Here is an 18,254-nt window from a genome sequence, read left to right as displayed (position 1 = left end):
GACATGCTTGTGCCTTCGTTTTTTGGACCGACTGCAATGAAAACATAAAGTTGCATCCTAGACTGGATGGTAGCCAGTGACTCGGAGCGTCTGCGTTAACGACCTATTCACTTTCTTGTATGCATGAGAGTAGCACGAACACCGAAATCATCCCACCAACTCCATAAATCTTGATTTTAGTAGCAATTAAATAAATAAATGTTACGTAGTTCGAAGATATCGTATTACACTAACGAAGGGTCTTTTAATGCTGGCAGCTTCAACTATTTCAGCCTCGCGGTGAATTTTCTCTCTCGTAATTCAGAGCCCAAATATTGATGAAGTATGTTTTATACTTCAAACATCTGTTTAAAACAAACATCCGCTTATTCCATCCAAGAAATTAATGAATTGGCAGATTTCACATTATGAGAATATAGGAACTACTCACCTATTTTTCTTCGTTTCGAACATTGTTTATCGAAGTAATGGGATCTGCGAAATTTACCGTACGTAAATGGAAAACAGAATGACACAGATAGTTTACGCAGTGCGACAGAGACACACGAGCCAGTTTTAGGTAGAACAATCGTGGTTTTATAGTTCGGGTAATAAAGAAATCGCCTCAGAGCTGAAAAGTGGGACGAAGGAGAAGAATAAAAGAAAGAGGGAGACCATTGGATAGGATCAGAGGGGCGAGGTGTTGCGGTGTGGAGAAACCCGTTGTACCAAGCCATGCGTCCCCCTTCTGAATCCTGACATCGGGTCTAGGTTAGGTCTGAGGCATCAATTTTCCTTGGCTCCATCGTGTAACCCCGTTCGACGAGCGTGCACGAACGTTTCCGGCTCCACCAACATTCGCCGGCGTCTATGGCTTGCGACATACAACGAACAAGATGGGAATTGGGGGACTTCTTCAGCCGGGTAGTTTGAATACACTTTGCCTGAAACGTTGGAGTTTCATAGACAGATCCGCGGTAAGTGTTGTTGCCAATACATTTCCCCAGAAAATATATAACGTCGTTGCATTTTGCAGACACCGCTTCTTTTCTTGGTGTAGGGAAATGTCGTCCACGTGGAAAGGCATCACTCCCGAAAACACCAAACCGGGTATCGTTTACTCGCGGTAAAATACGCTGAACTCGGGAGTTCGTAAAGTAGTGGGACTTCGGGGAGGCAAAGTTTCTTTATAAAGTGAACGTTATTTCGTCGGATGGATGAAACTCATTTTTAAGAACCGAAATTTAATTCCGAAAACTCAACTGTGAATCTGTATCTTGTTATTCCTTGGAGCAAGTTGCTATAGAGCCCTACGGAACAGATGCATCGAAGCAATTTCTGAAAAACTGAATATATAAAAAAGCCAAGTTAAGGAACTGTTTCTTTATAAAGGCACGACCGTTGTTTTAAATATCTGTTGTACACTCTATCTATCTATGACTCAGTCAAGACTAAAAGTAGTGCTACCTTTCCACTGGTCAGCCATCTAAATGATTTAGCCTGGTAGAATCTTGACTCTATGTTCCGATCATCGTTATAGCCTAAGGCTACCTTCTTCCAGAAAACATTACGTCTTTCCGAAGAATGAAAATAACCGTTATCTTAATTGCAATTTTACGTTGTATTATTTATCAACGTTGTAGTCGCACTTACATGCGTAGATATTATATATCAAAAGCACTATATGTGTTTTGTATTTTCTACTTGCGATGCAGACGCAAGACTAATAGAATTCATACATTTTCCTACATTTAAAATATCAGATCTGGAACATGTAACATTAACTCACACCGTTAAGGATAGACTACAACTTTTTCCCAGCAAAATATTATCTTAGCAAGCATAAAGCTGTATTTCAGAAAATCCTGTACACGCGCCGGCTAAGCCCTGCGTTGTTGCCAGAACATTATAAATGGACAATGCGGGACAGTGGAAAAAAAGGGAACACAGTGCCACGAAGGAAATATTATCTCTGTAGTTTTAAAGAGCTGCATAAGCAGCTTCTGCCGAAAAGGGCTTAACGATCACAGTGGCCCGGCTAAATCCGCCGTCGCGTTACCTCAATGTGGTCCTAGGTATGTTGGGGTCTGGTCTACGATAAGCGGGCTGGACTACCGCAAGAATGCGAATAATCCATGGGAGCAGTGTTACGTGTTTATATCTTGTATAGCTCGTAAATAACGCTATTTCGCCCGATTTCCCAGCGAACTCGTCTGCCTAGGAAACTCCAACTATGCTCGTGTCTCCGCGCGATCATTGTACCAGTTCCGGTTCCGTCGTTCCCCGATCGATATCGCCGCGTAATATTCAACCGAGCGGAAGCTATTCTACGTACACGCGCGTCTTCTATTCAAGCTAAAAAGAGCCGACGGGTCTCGCGAAATGCATTTTCGGGCGCGCTAATAAATTCTCTCCGGGGTTGCTTGTACACGACGCTCAGCCGTGGACTAGCCGTAATTTCGGCCTGGGTAGCTTATGAAATAAAAGACGGCCGGCTTGGGGAATCGCAGGACGACCGGCAACTGCCATCGTAATTTGTTATCGGCGAGATATGGTATCGTCTTTTCCACTCCTCGCCCTCATTTGCATGTTTATTAAACCAAGTAAAGAATACGCGTGTCCTCCCAGTACAATTCGTTTCCTTGCCAGAAATCCCGCGTCTTGCTGGCCCAGAAAAATATGTCACAGGAAACTCTGGCGAGACACATGTCATGTGATTGAATAGCTTTCAGGAATTGTGTCTGCGTCGCCCGAAAGAATTGATAATTGTCTTTTCATTGTGACGGAATACACCACTATCTTACCATATTCACTTTCTGGTAACTGTATCGGACGCTCCGACGGAAATACAGATTTCTAGATGAATTTCTTTCAAATGAAGGTTTAACGAATTAAGTATGTTTGACATACCCATACTGGACGGTTGACAATATACCTAGAAAACCAGGAATGCGGAGAACCTCGATTAAAGCATTCCCATCTTTGAAAAGCTCACGCGGGGACTGAAAGATCAGCGGAAGAGGTGAAAGAATTACCCAGGGGACGGTGTTCCCGGCCAGGCCCGTAGTTTACATTCTACCGACGTTTTAATTAGGTTTAAATATACTGTTATTGCCGCGTCTTCTATCTAACCAGCGTCGCTGCCAAAAGCACCTGCAGAAGGATAAGCAAGGTAAGATAACCGGGCGAATACCGGAGCCAGAGAGCAAACCGGCTCGAGCCCGGGGCAAAAGAGAAGCGCGCTTACGATTCAAGGGGCATACTCGGACTGGCAGCGGCGTGCGAACGGGTAAGGGATCCAGCCGGGTCCTCGGTGAATTCTCACGCGGTAAACGAATTAGGGGTTGATTTCTCGGCTAGGTAGTCACCTATCCGGCGCTCGTAAGCGAGACGACCGCGCCGCGTCCCCTTCTGGCTCTCCGTTCCGCGTCGCGTCGCCTCGACGCCTATCTATCGCCGTGTATATCGAGAGGATGGCTAAAAGCCTCGGCGGTAAAGGGAGATAAAACTAATCACACACCACTGTACACACAGAAAATTTATTGCCGCAGATTATCTGGCCGGAATCCAAACACAAACACATTTCTTCCCGGGAACGGGCATCGGGCGCGAGGGATAAGAAAGGAAGTGGAAGGGAGACGGGACGAGAAGCACGGGAGGAGGGGGTGGCCGTGGATGTACCGGGGTAACCAAGAAACGGGACAGAGACGTCGCGTTGGTTCCGGACGGTTGAACGAAGATGGGTCACGCGGAGCGAGAGAGCGGAAAGCTTCGACGATGGGTGCGGGTCGTCGAGCTTTTTATTCACTCCACCCCTCCTCCTCCACCCTCTCAGCCTCGCTCGTTCATGCCCCCACTCCAGCCTCACCCAACCCCGCACGTTCGAGCTTGTGCGCGTTTGAATCTCGCGGAAGTGGAGGATTTCCAGGGAAAGACGTGCATCGCTTTTTATCGTCGGATAGACCATTTGAACAACAGCCAACATGGAAAACCGAGACCCAGTCGTGTAGCAGCTCCCTCTCTGTCTCTCGTTTTCCTTTCCTCCTTATCCCTTTCCTCTCTTTCTCTTTCTCTTTCCCTCTCCTGCTCGATTTTCCCGTTTTTCTCGATCCGATCGCTGTGTCAAATCTGCCCTTTCTCTCGCACGGATCTTTTGTTTCCCTTTTATATCCCGACTTCCGCCTATGATCGTCCCTCCCATGGATATCGCGGACATCGTCGTCGTCGTCGTCGTCGTCGTCGTGGTGCGGTAATAGATTTATACGTTTGTGTTCTCGAGAAAAGACAACGGCTGTAAACGTGGATCCGGCGACGGGAAACGGGCACAATGCCGGTCGTCTAAGGATTCGCGGCGGACGCCGAGCAGAAAACTCCGGGTCACTGGGGTATACGTTCGCAGCACGCCAGAACCGGGGAAGAGATACGGCGAACAAACGGGCCGATGGAAGAAGCATTTGTTCGCATTTGCCAGGCTTAGTGCCCGATTCAAAGCCAAGTTAATGGGACGATTCCCTTTGTGCGGGGTCCGCCGGACGCCCGATGCCGCGTCACGCCGACGTAAAAGTTGACGGTGCTGTCGATGGAGTGTGTGCCATTGTACCGAGTGATCGGGGGTTGCGCGAAACGCAGTTGCGCCCAGGAGAGAAAAGACGGGAGCCGCGATCTCCGGGGCTTTGAAAAGTAAAAACGAAGTTGTTTACTTTTTCCTGCGCGAATTGGTGGTACGGAGAACTGCGAAGCCTCTTTGATACGATCAACGTATTGCGAATGTGTAAAGGAAACGAACGGAAAGGTACGATATTACTTCGATATTAATGGCGCAAGTACGTAACAGTAGAATTATTTGTGAAGGATATTGGAAATTTATAAATACTTCGGATATGCAGTACATGGTTCTGTAAAATTACTTTCATCAGATTTTGCTTCATTTCACTCTATTTCAGTTCCATCGATCTTAGTAATACGGTTTTCCGCACGATGTGTAATGTAATTACATTAGAGCAAAACAATCGACGATTATTATTGTTATTATAAATAGGTGTTATTTTATAGAATGATATCGCCAATTGACACGTTAATCGATCGGCATAAATCTAAGAGCAAATCGAGCAATTCGTGGGTTCATAAGTCATTCAAGAATTGCCGAGCTGCTATATTAAACGTCGTATATAACAAGCCTGTCGAACTGAAATGTCTCTGAACAGCTTCAAACGTTATTCAACGCAAATCTAAGGCAATGTAGGCCTTTGTCTTCCATTCAGGAAGCCATTCTGGGTGAGAGAATCGGACGGGGGAATCACTGGGATCTCGATAGCGGTGTGAATGTCGAATCGATCGTTAGCGAGAAAGCTCGGGAAGAAGGTCGGCTGAGAGAAGAAAGGAGACACCTTTTGGCAAGTTTCTACCTGGATTCGTTGCTAGGTTGTTCGTCTTTAAACGTGGATCGCAGGAAATCTGAATCGTATTATTCTAGTCGGGTAAGCGACTGCAATTAAATCAGAGCGATTTTTTGATCACCTATTTCGCTACGTTAAAACGGGGTGAAACTCCGGATAACGAGAGGAAATTGAATTAACAAAAGTCTGGAAATTCCAGCACAATGTAGAACTCGGCCGAACTTGATCGATCTCTGTTCGTTTCTGCAGTAAGGGATGTTACAAAAGTTCTAAACGCGAAATATAAAAGATAGATACTTCGTGATCCGACTGAATCAATTTTCGTTTTCGTTTCATTATAGACTGTAATTTCAATGTGCTCCGTATATTTTTTATTTACGTTTAATTAATCCGAAACTGACAACTGAAACGTTCCTTTAAATCGGAATTTAGAAGAAGATTATTTCGAGTTGTATACAGTTCCCCATTATCCGAAGCTTTTATAATTTCACTACTGACACACTGAAAATTTATTTTAATGATACTTTTTAAGTAGAGTATAATGAACTATGCGAAGAACGGCTTTTTCTTTTAGCGAAAAAACACTTTGAGGGACCGAAATAAACGCACAAAGTTTGCCTGTTTCTCTTTTTCACATTTTTTGAATACAATTTTGGAACGGCTGGAGATGGACTAAAAATTTAAATACGTGAATTACTCACACTTACCCATCCGTTGCTTTTGGACAATGGGAAACTACTTTCCTATGTTGAAAATGACAAAATTACATAGTACGAGGTACCATAAAATACGTATAGAGACAAATAATTGTTTGCAACGAATGAGTACCAACCAATTATATTTTCGTTAAATATTCATATAGAAAACAATAAACAATTCCATTCATTTTAAAATCACTCGCGGCAGAAAAAAGGTTTTTTACGATCCACCGATAAAACTGCGAAAATTGATGGAATGAAAATGCTTTAAAAGCTGCTTTTGACACGTTACAGTAATTTCCCGCCGAAAGGTACACTTCCTTGCACACTTCATTGTTCCCTTACGTTCACGACGCGGTGTTTTTGCAATTTAAATCAGAATTTTCGGATTCCGTAATTTCTCCCGCGAAATGAAGCACTTAATAGGTTTCTCCTTGCTAAAGATTAGTATCGGGGAAGCTTATTAAAGGAGCTCGAATGGTTAAAGTGTTAAGATGGCGGCATTCACGTCGAATTACATGGTCGGCGTTCACATAACTCCTTCGAACGCTTTATTGAAAGCTGCAGCCGTCGATATCTCGAAAGGTTAACGTGAATTACAGAAGCCACTCGGGTCTCACGCTAATCCTCTCTATACACCGACTTCTAACGCCCCATTATCACTTCCAAGGATGGACTCGAAGGGTGCCAAAGGATTTGGAATCGATCAATTCAGGAAGAGGAGGGGAAGAGGGAGAATAAGAAGAAGAAGCAGGAGAAGAAGAGGAGGAAGAAGAAGAAGAAGCACTCCTAGCTCTTTCACTGTCACGGCGAAGGGAACTGTGTAAATTTCCACTTCCACCCCGTCGACGTTTCTCATTAATCGCTGATCGATCTTCTTGCTGGGTGATTAACGTTCGGCACGGTCAGAGTGAAGGTAACGGCCGGCAGTGAAGATGAAGAGAAAACTATTCAAGGGGAAAAGAACAATCGAGTGGAAAAATAGAAGAAAGGGAATGGAAAAAGTGGAACCCTACCCCCGCGTGCAGATGGAGAAATAGATTTGTAGCCCCGGTGAATCCGAAGACAAGGGGTGAAGATACTAAGATCGAAGGACGGGCCGACTATGAACTTCGTTCGACCTGAATCTATTAGGACGTTTGAAAAGTTTGTGCCCTTTCGTTGTACAGAGCTACAGCATCGATTACACTTTGTATATTACATTACGAACGATTGCGATTTTCATTTACCTCCACGATTTTCCATTTTCTGAAAGTATTTACTCTTTTCCTTTGGATACTCGTGAGTTTACACTTTTCGGAAGTTTCTTCTTCCCACGGACAAAGGATGACTTCGTACGAAGCCCTAGTCAATCACGAAAGAATTTATAATCTTTTTTTATTGTTAACCGTTCTATATTGCCGTTGTAAATTCAGGAATCGATCTACACGACAAAAGTGACTCTTCAAAACAGTTTTTGTAGCGCATCTTATTTACAAGGCCGGCTTGCCCTGCATCTGAGATATGCTTTGAAAGTTGAATGTGACCTATGATTTATGATACTAGGAAACGTGAACAAAGCGTCAGAGGAAGTCCGTGAGATCGACTTACGTATGGCATAACTGCTCAGCGGAAAAAGTATACCTTCTTGAAGAATTTAACTCAACGCACGTCAGAAGCACATTTGAATATGGCGGCACCTTCTATACTCGCCACTGAAAGACTACTTGGACACATTTATCATATTTATTGTCTACTTATTATTCCCCATACTTCTGTTCCTTATCACAAGTTAAATATTTTAAATTAATTCTAAAACATTTGATACATCGTTTAAATAACCCGAACAAGGTCATCAATATCTTTTAAAAATTCCATCTATAAATATTCAATCTTAACACTAAACCTACCAGACGACTCAAAATAACCCATTCCTGATTCTCTATGAAATTATTAAAGAAATTGCTTTAGCGATACACAAATTGAATTGTAAATCAATTACAGTTTCAATAAATGCACTGTTAATTACACACGAAAGCTCACACAATTCACATACTTCACAATCTATAACAAACAATGTAACACAGACTGTTTAGCTAATCTTTCTCCAGCTACCCCCAACGAAGCCGAAATGCAACCAAGCTCCCGTACGACCAACGACACTCCACGCCAATAAGGATCCCGGAAAACGGCATAGGTGTGAATCGTTCGAGGAAGAAGATCGGCTCGATAATTCGCAGCGTGTCGTGAATTATCGCGGTAACAGCTATCCGTCTTCAACATGTCACGTAACTATGCGCCAGTCAGCCGCGGAGGTATTGGAGCATAAGGAGACACGCGGCATAATTTCCTCCCACTCGGTCTTCCAGCGGGCGGCACTCGCGGCCCCTCCCGCAGTCATAATGAATACGCGTGTTGCGGTTGCATAGCTACGTCACGTGTCACTGGGGGGAAACTTTGAACGCTGCTCTCGTCGTGAAACACAGAGCAGTCACACACGTCACGTTACAACGGGCTTACGCCGTTGCTCCTCGCCCGTTGCCCTAACGATGACGACTATAACGAAGACGAAGTCGGAGGAAGGAGAACGCTGAACGACGCCGAAGAACCCTCACGATTCCCGGTGGCAAGGACCTCGCCGCCTTTCGCGCCACTTGCCGCGCTCCTTCGAGGCGAACGGAACCGGGTCGCGCTGTTTAAATTTCACCCCGACGCGCCTTCTTACCTTCGCCGAACGACGCGATGTTTTTCCTTTTACCCGCGGCGACCGTCCCTTTTTTTCTCCTAGCCCCGCGCTGCACCCTTACGCGCGCGCGCGCGTGACTGTTCCTGGGAAATATCGAGGAAACCGTCTGTTGCCTCGCTCCTGGAACTTCTCCCCGAAGAACGTCTTTCCGAGTTGAATCATTAGACTTCATATGGTATTATTGTTGAAGATTTATATGGAAGAAGACCGCGAAGTCTCGGAAGTTTGAATGTGGAAGTTCATTCGAAGAGAGTGAAGTTCATGATGAATTCGAGTTTGGATCTCGCTGGGTGTCGGGCTGCGAGAGATACGACGACGAAGCGACGCGAAGTGTTCTTGGGTGGATTTTGAACAACAATGATCGTGATCACGATGGTTGATAGTCTGACGATTTTCGTTGCTTTCGGTGAAGTTTTACCTCGTGCAGGCGGTTTTTCTGCGGGGTTTGGAATTTTTAGTGTTTTTGTGAGATAGAAACGGGAACGTAGCGGAGAGGAGTCACTGGTTTCCTGAATATTATTATCATTCTGTGAATGTATGGAAATTGTCAAGTACCGTGTAAAATTGGAAAAGGACAAAGGTTCCTTTATTCGTTCCATCGAACGGAAAATACTTTAGCTGCATTTATTTTAAAAGATGCAAAGCTGTATTGTCGTTCTACTGCTTTTTATATCGGGCATGGTGAACGTGAGCTATTCTTTGATAAAGAAAGCTCTTTGTGCGGTTACTTGTGCCAGTTTCCTTGGCCAATAATGAAAATGTACGTCTCGTATATAGAGGGACCTACATAGTGTCATATGTATAAAAGTATATTATAGTTGCAGTATATTCCAATTTCGAAACATCTCGCAATACATGCTTCCAATAATTGTTCACGTGAATACTGTTAATATCTTATGTAGGACAATTTCAACAGTTTAAATAGTAGAACAGATACATTCATTATCTGTATTGTGTAATACATTTAGCACAATACAGTTCTCCGTTGCTTCTAAAACAAGTCCCTCGATACTGCAGGTTTAATTTATTCAGGAAGTTAAAGTTCATTTAGAACCTAGAGATGATAATAATAGAAAATTCTTTTACTCAATGGCAGGAATGGATAGAATAACAGATACACACAATAATAATTATAGTTCTGTCTAAATTATTTTATATTGTAGATATAGTATACACGAAATGCATGAAAAGTACAATGTCAACATTATAAATTATGCGAATTATGCATGAACACTGTTCATACTATCCAAATTTTAATATATACAGTTTTAACAATATATGAAGCAAACTCATCTTGTTTAATGCTTACCCATTTATTTTGGAATACCTTATATCGCATCCAACGGAAGCAGCATCTCATCGCTCTTTGTTATGCAAACCGATTAACAGGCGAAATTGAAAACACGAAAGACCAAGTCGGACACGCAGTGTATACGAGAAATGAGCGGTGATCGACGATCGGACGAGCATCCACGTGGAAATTAATTAGAGAGCCAATTTAACTTTAACGATCGTTCGATTGCACGGAGTTCCCGACGAAGTGTGTACATTGATAATAGTTTCGCCGAATGCGCACCACCGGCGTACTGGAACGCGCCCATTAGAAAAGTTTATCAAGTTAATTTCTTCGTCGCCTGTTGATTTCATCCGAGGTCCGAACTGTCGGACGAAAATCCTGCGCCGGTGATTTTGCGCCCTCGAACTATCGCCGTGTTGGTGAACGGGTCCGCCATGTTTGTCCCCGTTTCGTGAAAAATCGTAACATTTATCTTTCACCGTGCGTTAGCAAAAAAGTTTTCTTCATCGTAATTTAATTGCCGTGATTCATTCCCCACGCTGTTGATTTATCACCGACGAATTTTCCGCTTTCGAAACACATTCGTTTCTTTCCCGCGGATTAAATTATAATTGACGCGTGTAATTGATGAACCTGTTAAAATGTTTATACGCGGTTTAGTCTGAATTATAACGAGATCCCCTCGCTGACACGCAAGATTTATGCAAGGTAAATAAACCACGGTGTTTACGCTCCTCTTTTTATGGGCCGCGTCGTAATGTAAGAATAATTTCTCGCAACGCCGCATGATAATATCGTAACGAGACCGAATCAGATTCCACATCATTTCGCGTGATCCGTATTTTACGTCTCTAAGCGGCTTTCAAATCGACGTTCAGTGTAGTGGTCGATGTATCGCATTTAAACGGATCATCGAATCGATCGGACTGAAATTTTTATGGAGTCTCGTACATAACCAGTTTGAAACGGCTTTGGACAGTAATATTAACTTCGCCAAATTGTTACTTTTGTTTCTTCTCTACTTTCTACCTACCTGTATTCCAAATAATCTCGAATCTCAAATCAGTTTTAACAGACAGCTTTACGAAACTCGTCCGTTTGATGCATATTGAATTCTGTGAGGTTTATTTAGTGAATACTCACTTTCATTTTGATATGCGCAATCACACGAACATATATATTAGTTGTCTATTTTGAAACTTCTAGTTTCCAAGATCTAAACGAATATCAATTTTTCTAGAAACGTTAGAATAAACTGTACAATAAAGTGTTAATTATAATACGTCGTATGTAAATTTATTACACATTTACTCAGTGCGGTTCAATAGATGCCCAAACCTTTGGCCGTACCCTAAATACAGTTTAGCTGTACTTGCATTAACCAGTTGCATATTCGGCGATATACTAGCCCCGTGTAAACAATTATCCGAGGGTTGGACAAAAGTGCAGCTGCAGCATTTCCGAAAAGTAATAGAATACCGCGCAAATATTTGCGACCACGTGACTCATAAATTTCGCGAACGAAAATTTGCAAAAGTAATTGAATTCTGCTCGATCCAATATATGCTAAACGGACACTGTACTAATTAAATTTCGAAAATTATTTTTACACTGTTCGTTCCTTGTTAATCTCCAATAAATCTCATTTATTGAACTATCTAGATTCGACCACAATCGCGTTCGATACTGATATTTTAAATACGTAAGTTCTGTCGATAGAAAGAAACAAAAATCCTTAGTTTTAAAAATACACGTCAATTATACAAGACCTATGACATTCATTCAATTTTTCAAAAGAAGAGAATATCAAAGATATCCATAAAGCGTCTCTTAACTGCTAAATCCTGATTCTTACGACTGTCCCAAAGAAATCAATATTATTTACAAAATATATAAAATAAGTTAATAAATTAAAGAAACAAAATGACCGAAAGATATACAAGCACTTTTATCCTAACTATTTCTCATATTCGGGCGCGATGGATACTACCGGTCTGCCGCGTTATTTCTCATCGCGGTTCTTCAAAGGTTAACGAACGGAAAATCTGTTAATTAGCGATAAAGGAAAAGTTATCGCTCCCGCAAAATTGCAGGAAACATTGATCGGAATGGTAGGAATCGAGCAGCGTGAACGTCCCGGCCGGTCACGCGAGGGCCCATCAAAATTTCATGGAACGTGTAATTAAATCACAGAAGAAAGGAAACACGTGTACGCCGTGCGTCGACGTAGATTACATTGGTACACGTCAACGTCCAAGACCGTGAGTTTTCCGCGTTGCTTAGGAGCGCGCTCGACCGCCGAACATCGCGTAAGAGCTCGTCCACTCAGACACACGTCTCGATTTGCATAACAGAAGCATGTTGTATAATGGAAATTGCTCTACGTTGTATAACATTGTGTGGCCCTTTCGGCGTGGGTACGCGCGCGACCGCCGACTCGTGTCGAAAGAGAAAGGAATTTCTTTCATTCGCACGCCCCCGAATAATTAGCGGGCCTGTCCGTGACATGAAGTTTAAAAGTGCCGTCGGCTAGGACCTCTATATCATTCCTACGAACATTTTATTGCGCCGTTGTTTCACGGACTCTGTACTCGTTCGATGTCCAAAATTCAATTGTGAGATATTACCGTTATAGTATTTTATAGGAATTCCTTGACTTTCATCGGTCTGGATTACGTCAACGAGTGGTAATTAACTTTTATCGCTGACATGCTAGCAGTATAATTCCATTTTGTAACGCATTCACCGGTTCGTTTCTCGGTTCAAAATGGCGTAAAATGGCGCAGTGAAAAATTAAAGTGTTTTTATGGTTCTCCGTTTAAAACATGTAAGATATTCTTTAAAGCATTAATTATTGTGTTTAATTGATTTGTATCGTAAGAATTCTGTGATGAACGGAATCTTTACGATGGAATATTTCATACTATATTTTCAACGTTTCAGCGAATCTGTCATTGACTGCGCGCAGCTAGCAAGGAAATGATTTAACATTGTTATTGCTCTAGAACATCGACTATCAGAACATCGATCAACGGAACGATCGATTATTGGAGCATCAATTAACGGGAAATTTGATTATCGGAACATCGATTAAAGGAACCGTATTGTCTGGCCAGTTAGCAAGAGAAACGTGTATTTTTGAAACACCTTTAAATGATCGTAAAATGCAGGATAGATTTAGATCGCGATTTTAGTTAATGATACATCTGTGCTTCGTTATTCAACATTTGTATGTAGATTAAATTCTGTTAACGAAACTAGTATTACACGAATCGAAATGTCAGCGGAGCAAAGGCATGTCTCATCACTGGAAACGAAATATACAATTATGAACGGATTAGAACACCGTAACACTGTAACTCCGTTAGACGATGGATATGGAATTGGTAAATCAATTGTCTGCGCCGCAAACAAAGAAGCGCAAACGCGAAACCAGAGATTACATTGAAAATTACAACGAGGAGGAAGAAGAAAAGGGATGAAGCTCTAGGAAAACTTCTAAGCCTAAAAATAATTTCAAAAGTGATACGATAAAGCATCCATAACGTACGTCCGATGACAGAATAACATTAAATGTTCTCGTTTTAAAGAAATTATTCGAACTCTTTCATTCCCAGCCGGTGTTGGCGTTTATAACATAATATAAAAAAGATTATCCTTTTTTAAACGAAAACAGTATTACTTTATTATTCGCGCAGTTCAAACGCTTTTGTTTTTACGCGGCATCAATATTCATGAAACATTTTAAAATAAATAATCTTCCTTCATACGGAAAGAGTATTAATCGATTATCGGCGCAGATCAAACGCTTCTGGTTTCATCTAATATTCATATTTATGGAGCATTTCAAAATAAATGATCGCCCTCCACGCGAAATTTCTGTCACCCGGTTATCCGGGCAGTTCAATCGCTTTCGTTTTTATTCAATATTAATGCTTATAAATGAACGGCCTTTCTTTGCACGGAAACGGTACGATTATCTATAGATCGTGTGTCACGATTCATCCGCAGAATAAAGAATCCATTACCCTTCCATTAGATAATATTGTTCGACGGTAAGGATAATACTTTACTGTCTCCTAGGAGAATGGGAAACGGCGCAATTTCAATAATTTGTGACATAATTAACCCCATTTGTCAGGCCGTCATCATACCGAAATGAGATTCAAATTTTCCGTGAATGCTAATGCCGGCAGTCCTTGCGTGCGCGGTTGCGTCTTACATACCACGGACCGGGCCGGACGCAAATATTAATCACTCGGTTCGAAGGACAATGATAAAGCGCGCCGACGAATCATGCTATTTATATTGGACCCCCTTTTGTCTTGAAAAATAAATTCCCTCGGGAAGAAATGATTCCTCGTGTTAGATTCATCCCGTGATCCGCTTTAATTACCTTTCAGCCGGCCCGAGCTCGCGACAGCCGTCTTTTCTTCTTTTGAATTCAATTTTTTGAATAAAATGGAACACCGATTAATCAGGTCATGCGTACGCGAATTAAATTGTCTTTCTTCTGTATATAAAGGCCGACTAATTACGGAATTAAGACACATTTATTCAGGGATTTTAATTCAACCAGACCGATCTAGCGTGGACCTAATACGAGACGGCACTTACAAAACGTCGACATTTTTCCCGAGAAGACTTCCCGTTGGAGCACTTCGATTCAAGTGTTTGATTTTCCCGGGAAACTAACGCGGTGTACTAATTATAAAGTAGTCGCCAACGAAATTAATGGAGGTTAACGGCAAACAGCATCGGCATAGAAATCTTTCGCGAGGCGACTTTCTATTCGAATGCTTGAATTTCAGTGTTTGATTTGCCTAAAGAAAGTAACATGGTGTACTAATTACAGTGTAGTTGCTAAGGAAATTCATGGGGGTTGATAGTGAACAACATTAATACGGTATACTTTCGTACGTAAAGTATTTTCATCTCACAACAATTTTATATTTGTTAATGAGAAATGAGAATATATTTTTTCGGACAGGATTTTTCGATATATTAAGAAATGTTCAAACTAATGAAGATGGAAGTAATATTTTCTTTAGATTGGTAATGTTAATTATATGATAGTTTTATATAATAAGAAAGATAGTTTGTTAACCTGCTCAATGTCGTTTAACTTAAATTTAATGGTATAAATGAAGGAATTGCTTATTGCGATGATGGAGATCTAAAAATAAATGTTCGAAAACAGATAATCGAATTCCGAGTCTACCTGATTACGCCATCGATATCGTTATATATAGAGACTCGGTGTTAACCACGGTTTTGGCGTTGGGTTATTCCGACGGCAGTGCTATTAGAGACAGCCACCGCTGGTTTGTCTATCAGAGACCGCTGACTCTCTAGAGGGTGGAGTACCCCAGGAGAAATCGCAGCCAATCCCGAAGTTCGACGAACCACTAATCATTTAGAACCTTAATTTTTCGTCTGTTAGCAATTTCAAGGTAACAAGTCACGACGGCATTAGTAATTTCAAGATGGAAAGATAATTTCTCCTTTTATCTTTGTAGAATTTATTCTTCAACGAGCAAGAGAAACCTTTTCAACGTCGCGGATGAAAATGCATTACCTTTCAACTCTGTCCGACCAAAACTTAATAATGCAACAAGTAACATTAAAATTGAATTCAATATCCTCACGTTTTATACGACTATTTCATGAATTATTAATTTCCTGTTGTGCGCGTAGAGAATGTAATAAAATCGAAACTTCAATCAAATTTAACACGATACCTCCCGTTCCAAAGGTCTAATAATATTTATTATCAGCAATATCATTTTTATTTTATTTTCACTGTAAGTTGAAGTCCACTGAATAACAGTGGAATTTTAAATGATTACTTTTCTCGGTGAATATTTTATCACATATATTTTATTCTATGCACATTTAATCAAAATAATTTCAACAAGGTCTAGCAACTCTTAATACTTGTATCGGAATGTTAAAGTGGTCTAGAGTACAGTTAGTTGTTAATATGGAAACCATTATGCAGCGCACGAGTTTTGAAAATTGTTGATATTGATAATACGAATACCTGCAGGCGTGCAATTCCCCTTGCATTATTCTATTCGACATTCGTAGCAATTTCAGAAGGTGCTTTCCGTTCAACGGCGCAGAAAGTCCTACTTCTATTGTGGAACAAAGTTATAGAATGACTTCTCGCGAATGTTTTCTCCTTTCTGTGTTCTACATTCTTAGCTCGTTAGAAAATTTTCCACGTACTCGTACACCGTGGCCGCGACATTCTATATCGTACCGCTGATGCACGCAGTATTGCAATTAATTAAAGATAATGTAATTAGTGACTACTATTACTATTACTGTTGCAACTGTTACTATTGATGATATCTAGATTTTACTGCTGCTTACAGAAACAGATTTCTATGCATTGTTGTTAATACTGCAAATGTCTTATATTTGTACTTTTTGTCTCTGTATTAAATATGCGTTTCACAGTGTAATATTATGTTGTGAAAATAAAAATTCTGGAATATTTCATTTTAAGCGCATATTCGAGCCATAAGAGTACATTTATATTTCTGAAAATATATTGAATCCATTAGCAAATTACATGTGATATCCATTTTTTGTTAATTACAGTGGTTTCCATTGTACACTATTTCACAGTTTTATGGACGGAACATGATCGACTAATGAAATAAGTTACTTAAAAATTTGTTATGTAATTAATGACACTAACTATTAAAACATTACTCGTGCACCGTAACATGAAACATATTATACACAGCAGAGTGTAATGAAATATTCAAAGTATTTTGTTCCGATGTAATAGCACGCGTACGTTTCCTTCATTTTTGAAAAGTCACGTGTTCGTTAATGTTTAATATCCTTATTCATAGAAGAATAAATTAAGCGTCCCTTACGGTGCCACAGAATATCTCAGTCCGGACATACCTTATTATCTTTTGTCCCGTATATCTGAATGACATTTTCAAACAGAAATTAAAATTTAATGAATCTCCCGAAGGTTAAAAAATTCACAACTTTTAATGGAATCCCCAGTTTGAAATGGAAACGAGGTTTAAAACGAAACTTTCCAAAGTTCTTGGCCCCGACCGCGGTGAAAATCGCACACGCTCCGTTCGAATTTCCATCCGCGGGGCTGCATTCGACGTCGCCGCGTCGGAATAAATGAATTATTCGACGTTTACGTTAACAAAACAAGCAATCAGCTGTTCGAATGTCACTGGCACCCGCGCGTTTAAGCGGCCGTCCAGACGGGATCGCAATCAGCCCCCGAAGGAATCGCACAAAGGGGTCTAATTGAAATATTCTTTCGCGCAGAAAGATTTCCAAAGGAGCATTCCGAGCGATCCAGCAACGTGGGGTTTTACATAATCGTAATAAATGACGTGCAAGGAGCACGCACACGGCCGCTCGTCTTTGTTCGTTAATCCGTTTCACCGGCGTTCTCCCATTGTTTGCGTCTTCTCCCGTCGATGCCCTCGACTAAAAATATCCTCGTTACTCTGTCCCGTACCCTCGTGGAATTATGTAACGTTAACCCTTTCGTTCGTTTCCAAATAAATTCCACCCTGCGATTCACCGTTGTCGAGTCGAGTGGACTGTCACGATAAAAAGAAAGAAAGAACGAAGAAAGAAACAAGGAAAAAAGGAATATTCGAAGTGTGAACGATGTCGAGAAAATGACGAAACAATCGCAGCGAACGTCGTTTCAATTGATCGCTCACCTTCCGATCGATGCGCCGCGGCGATGGCGATCAACCCAGTCCACAGCAACAGCAACGGTGTTATTATTGTCATGCTCGAACGGTGCCGATGATCTTCGCCCCTTTTCCTTGCCACTAACACGCACAAGCGGAAAATGTACGCGAGCCGGAGTCCAGATGCAGACTGGCTTGTCGTGCGAAAGTCCTGCAGGAGCAACACGACACGCATGCGTCCTGGCTTCCACGTGCCTGTCCCTTTCGCGTCTTTACTACTTACGGGGGGTAGGTACTTGTGATTTTATGGGCGTCTCGTTCTTTCCTCGTCTGAGGCAGATTTTTCGAGTGTTTCTCGGATGGATTGTAAAAAATACATCGTGGCAGTGTCGGTGGAGCCAACTCGGTGAATTTACGCGATATGAGCTCGGCGAGGAGCGATAGCCGAATAGTAGTCCGTTGTCT

At 41.6% G+C, this 18,254-nt stretch overlaps 1 protein-coding gene across 1 annotated transcript in view; it reads right to left on the bottom strand.

The window, feature by feature from the left end:
- LOC116432445 (neurotrimin) overlaps positions 1-17,966 on the bottom strand; it is a 249,747-nt gene extending 231,781 nt beyond the window's left edge. The window contains exon 1 of the mRNA XM_031989385.2: positions 17,817-17,966. Within this exon, the coding sequence (XP_031845245.1) occupies positions 17,817-17,889 (73 nt within the window). The 5' untranslated portion in view covers positions 17,890-17,966. The remainder of the gene's footprint in view (positions 1-17,816) is intronic.
- Positions 17,967-18,254: the final 288 nt, after the last annotated feature.

This window comes from Nomia melanderi, chromosome 3 (assembly GCF_051020985.1).
Source record: "Nomia melanderi isolate GNS246 chromosome 3, iyNomMela1, whole genome shotgun sequence".
Classification (NCBI taxonomy): Eukaryota; Metazoa; Arthropoda; class Insecta; order Hymenoptera; family Halictidae; genus Nomia; species Nomia melanderi.
Note: the sequence above shows the minus strand (reverse complement) of the source record. Positions and strands in the feature narration are given on the sequence as shown.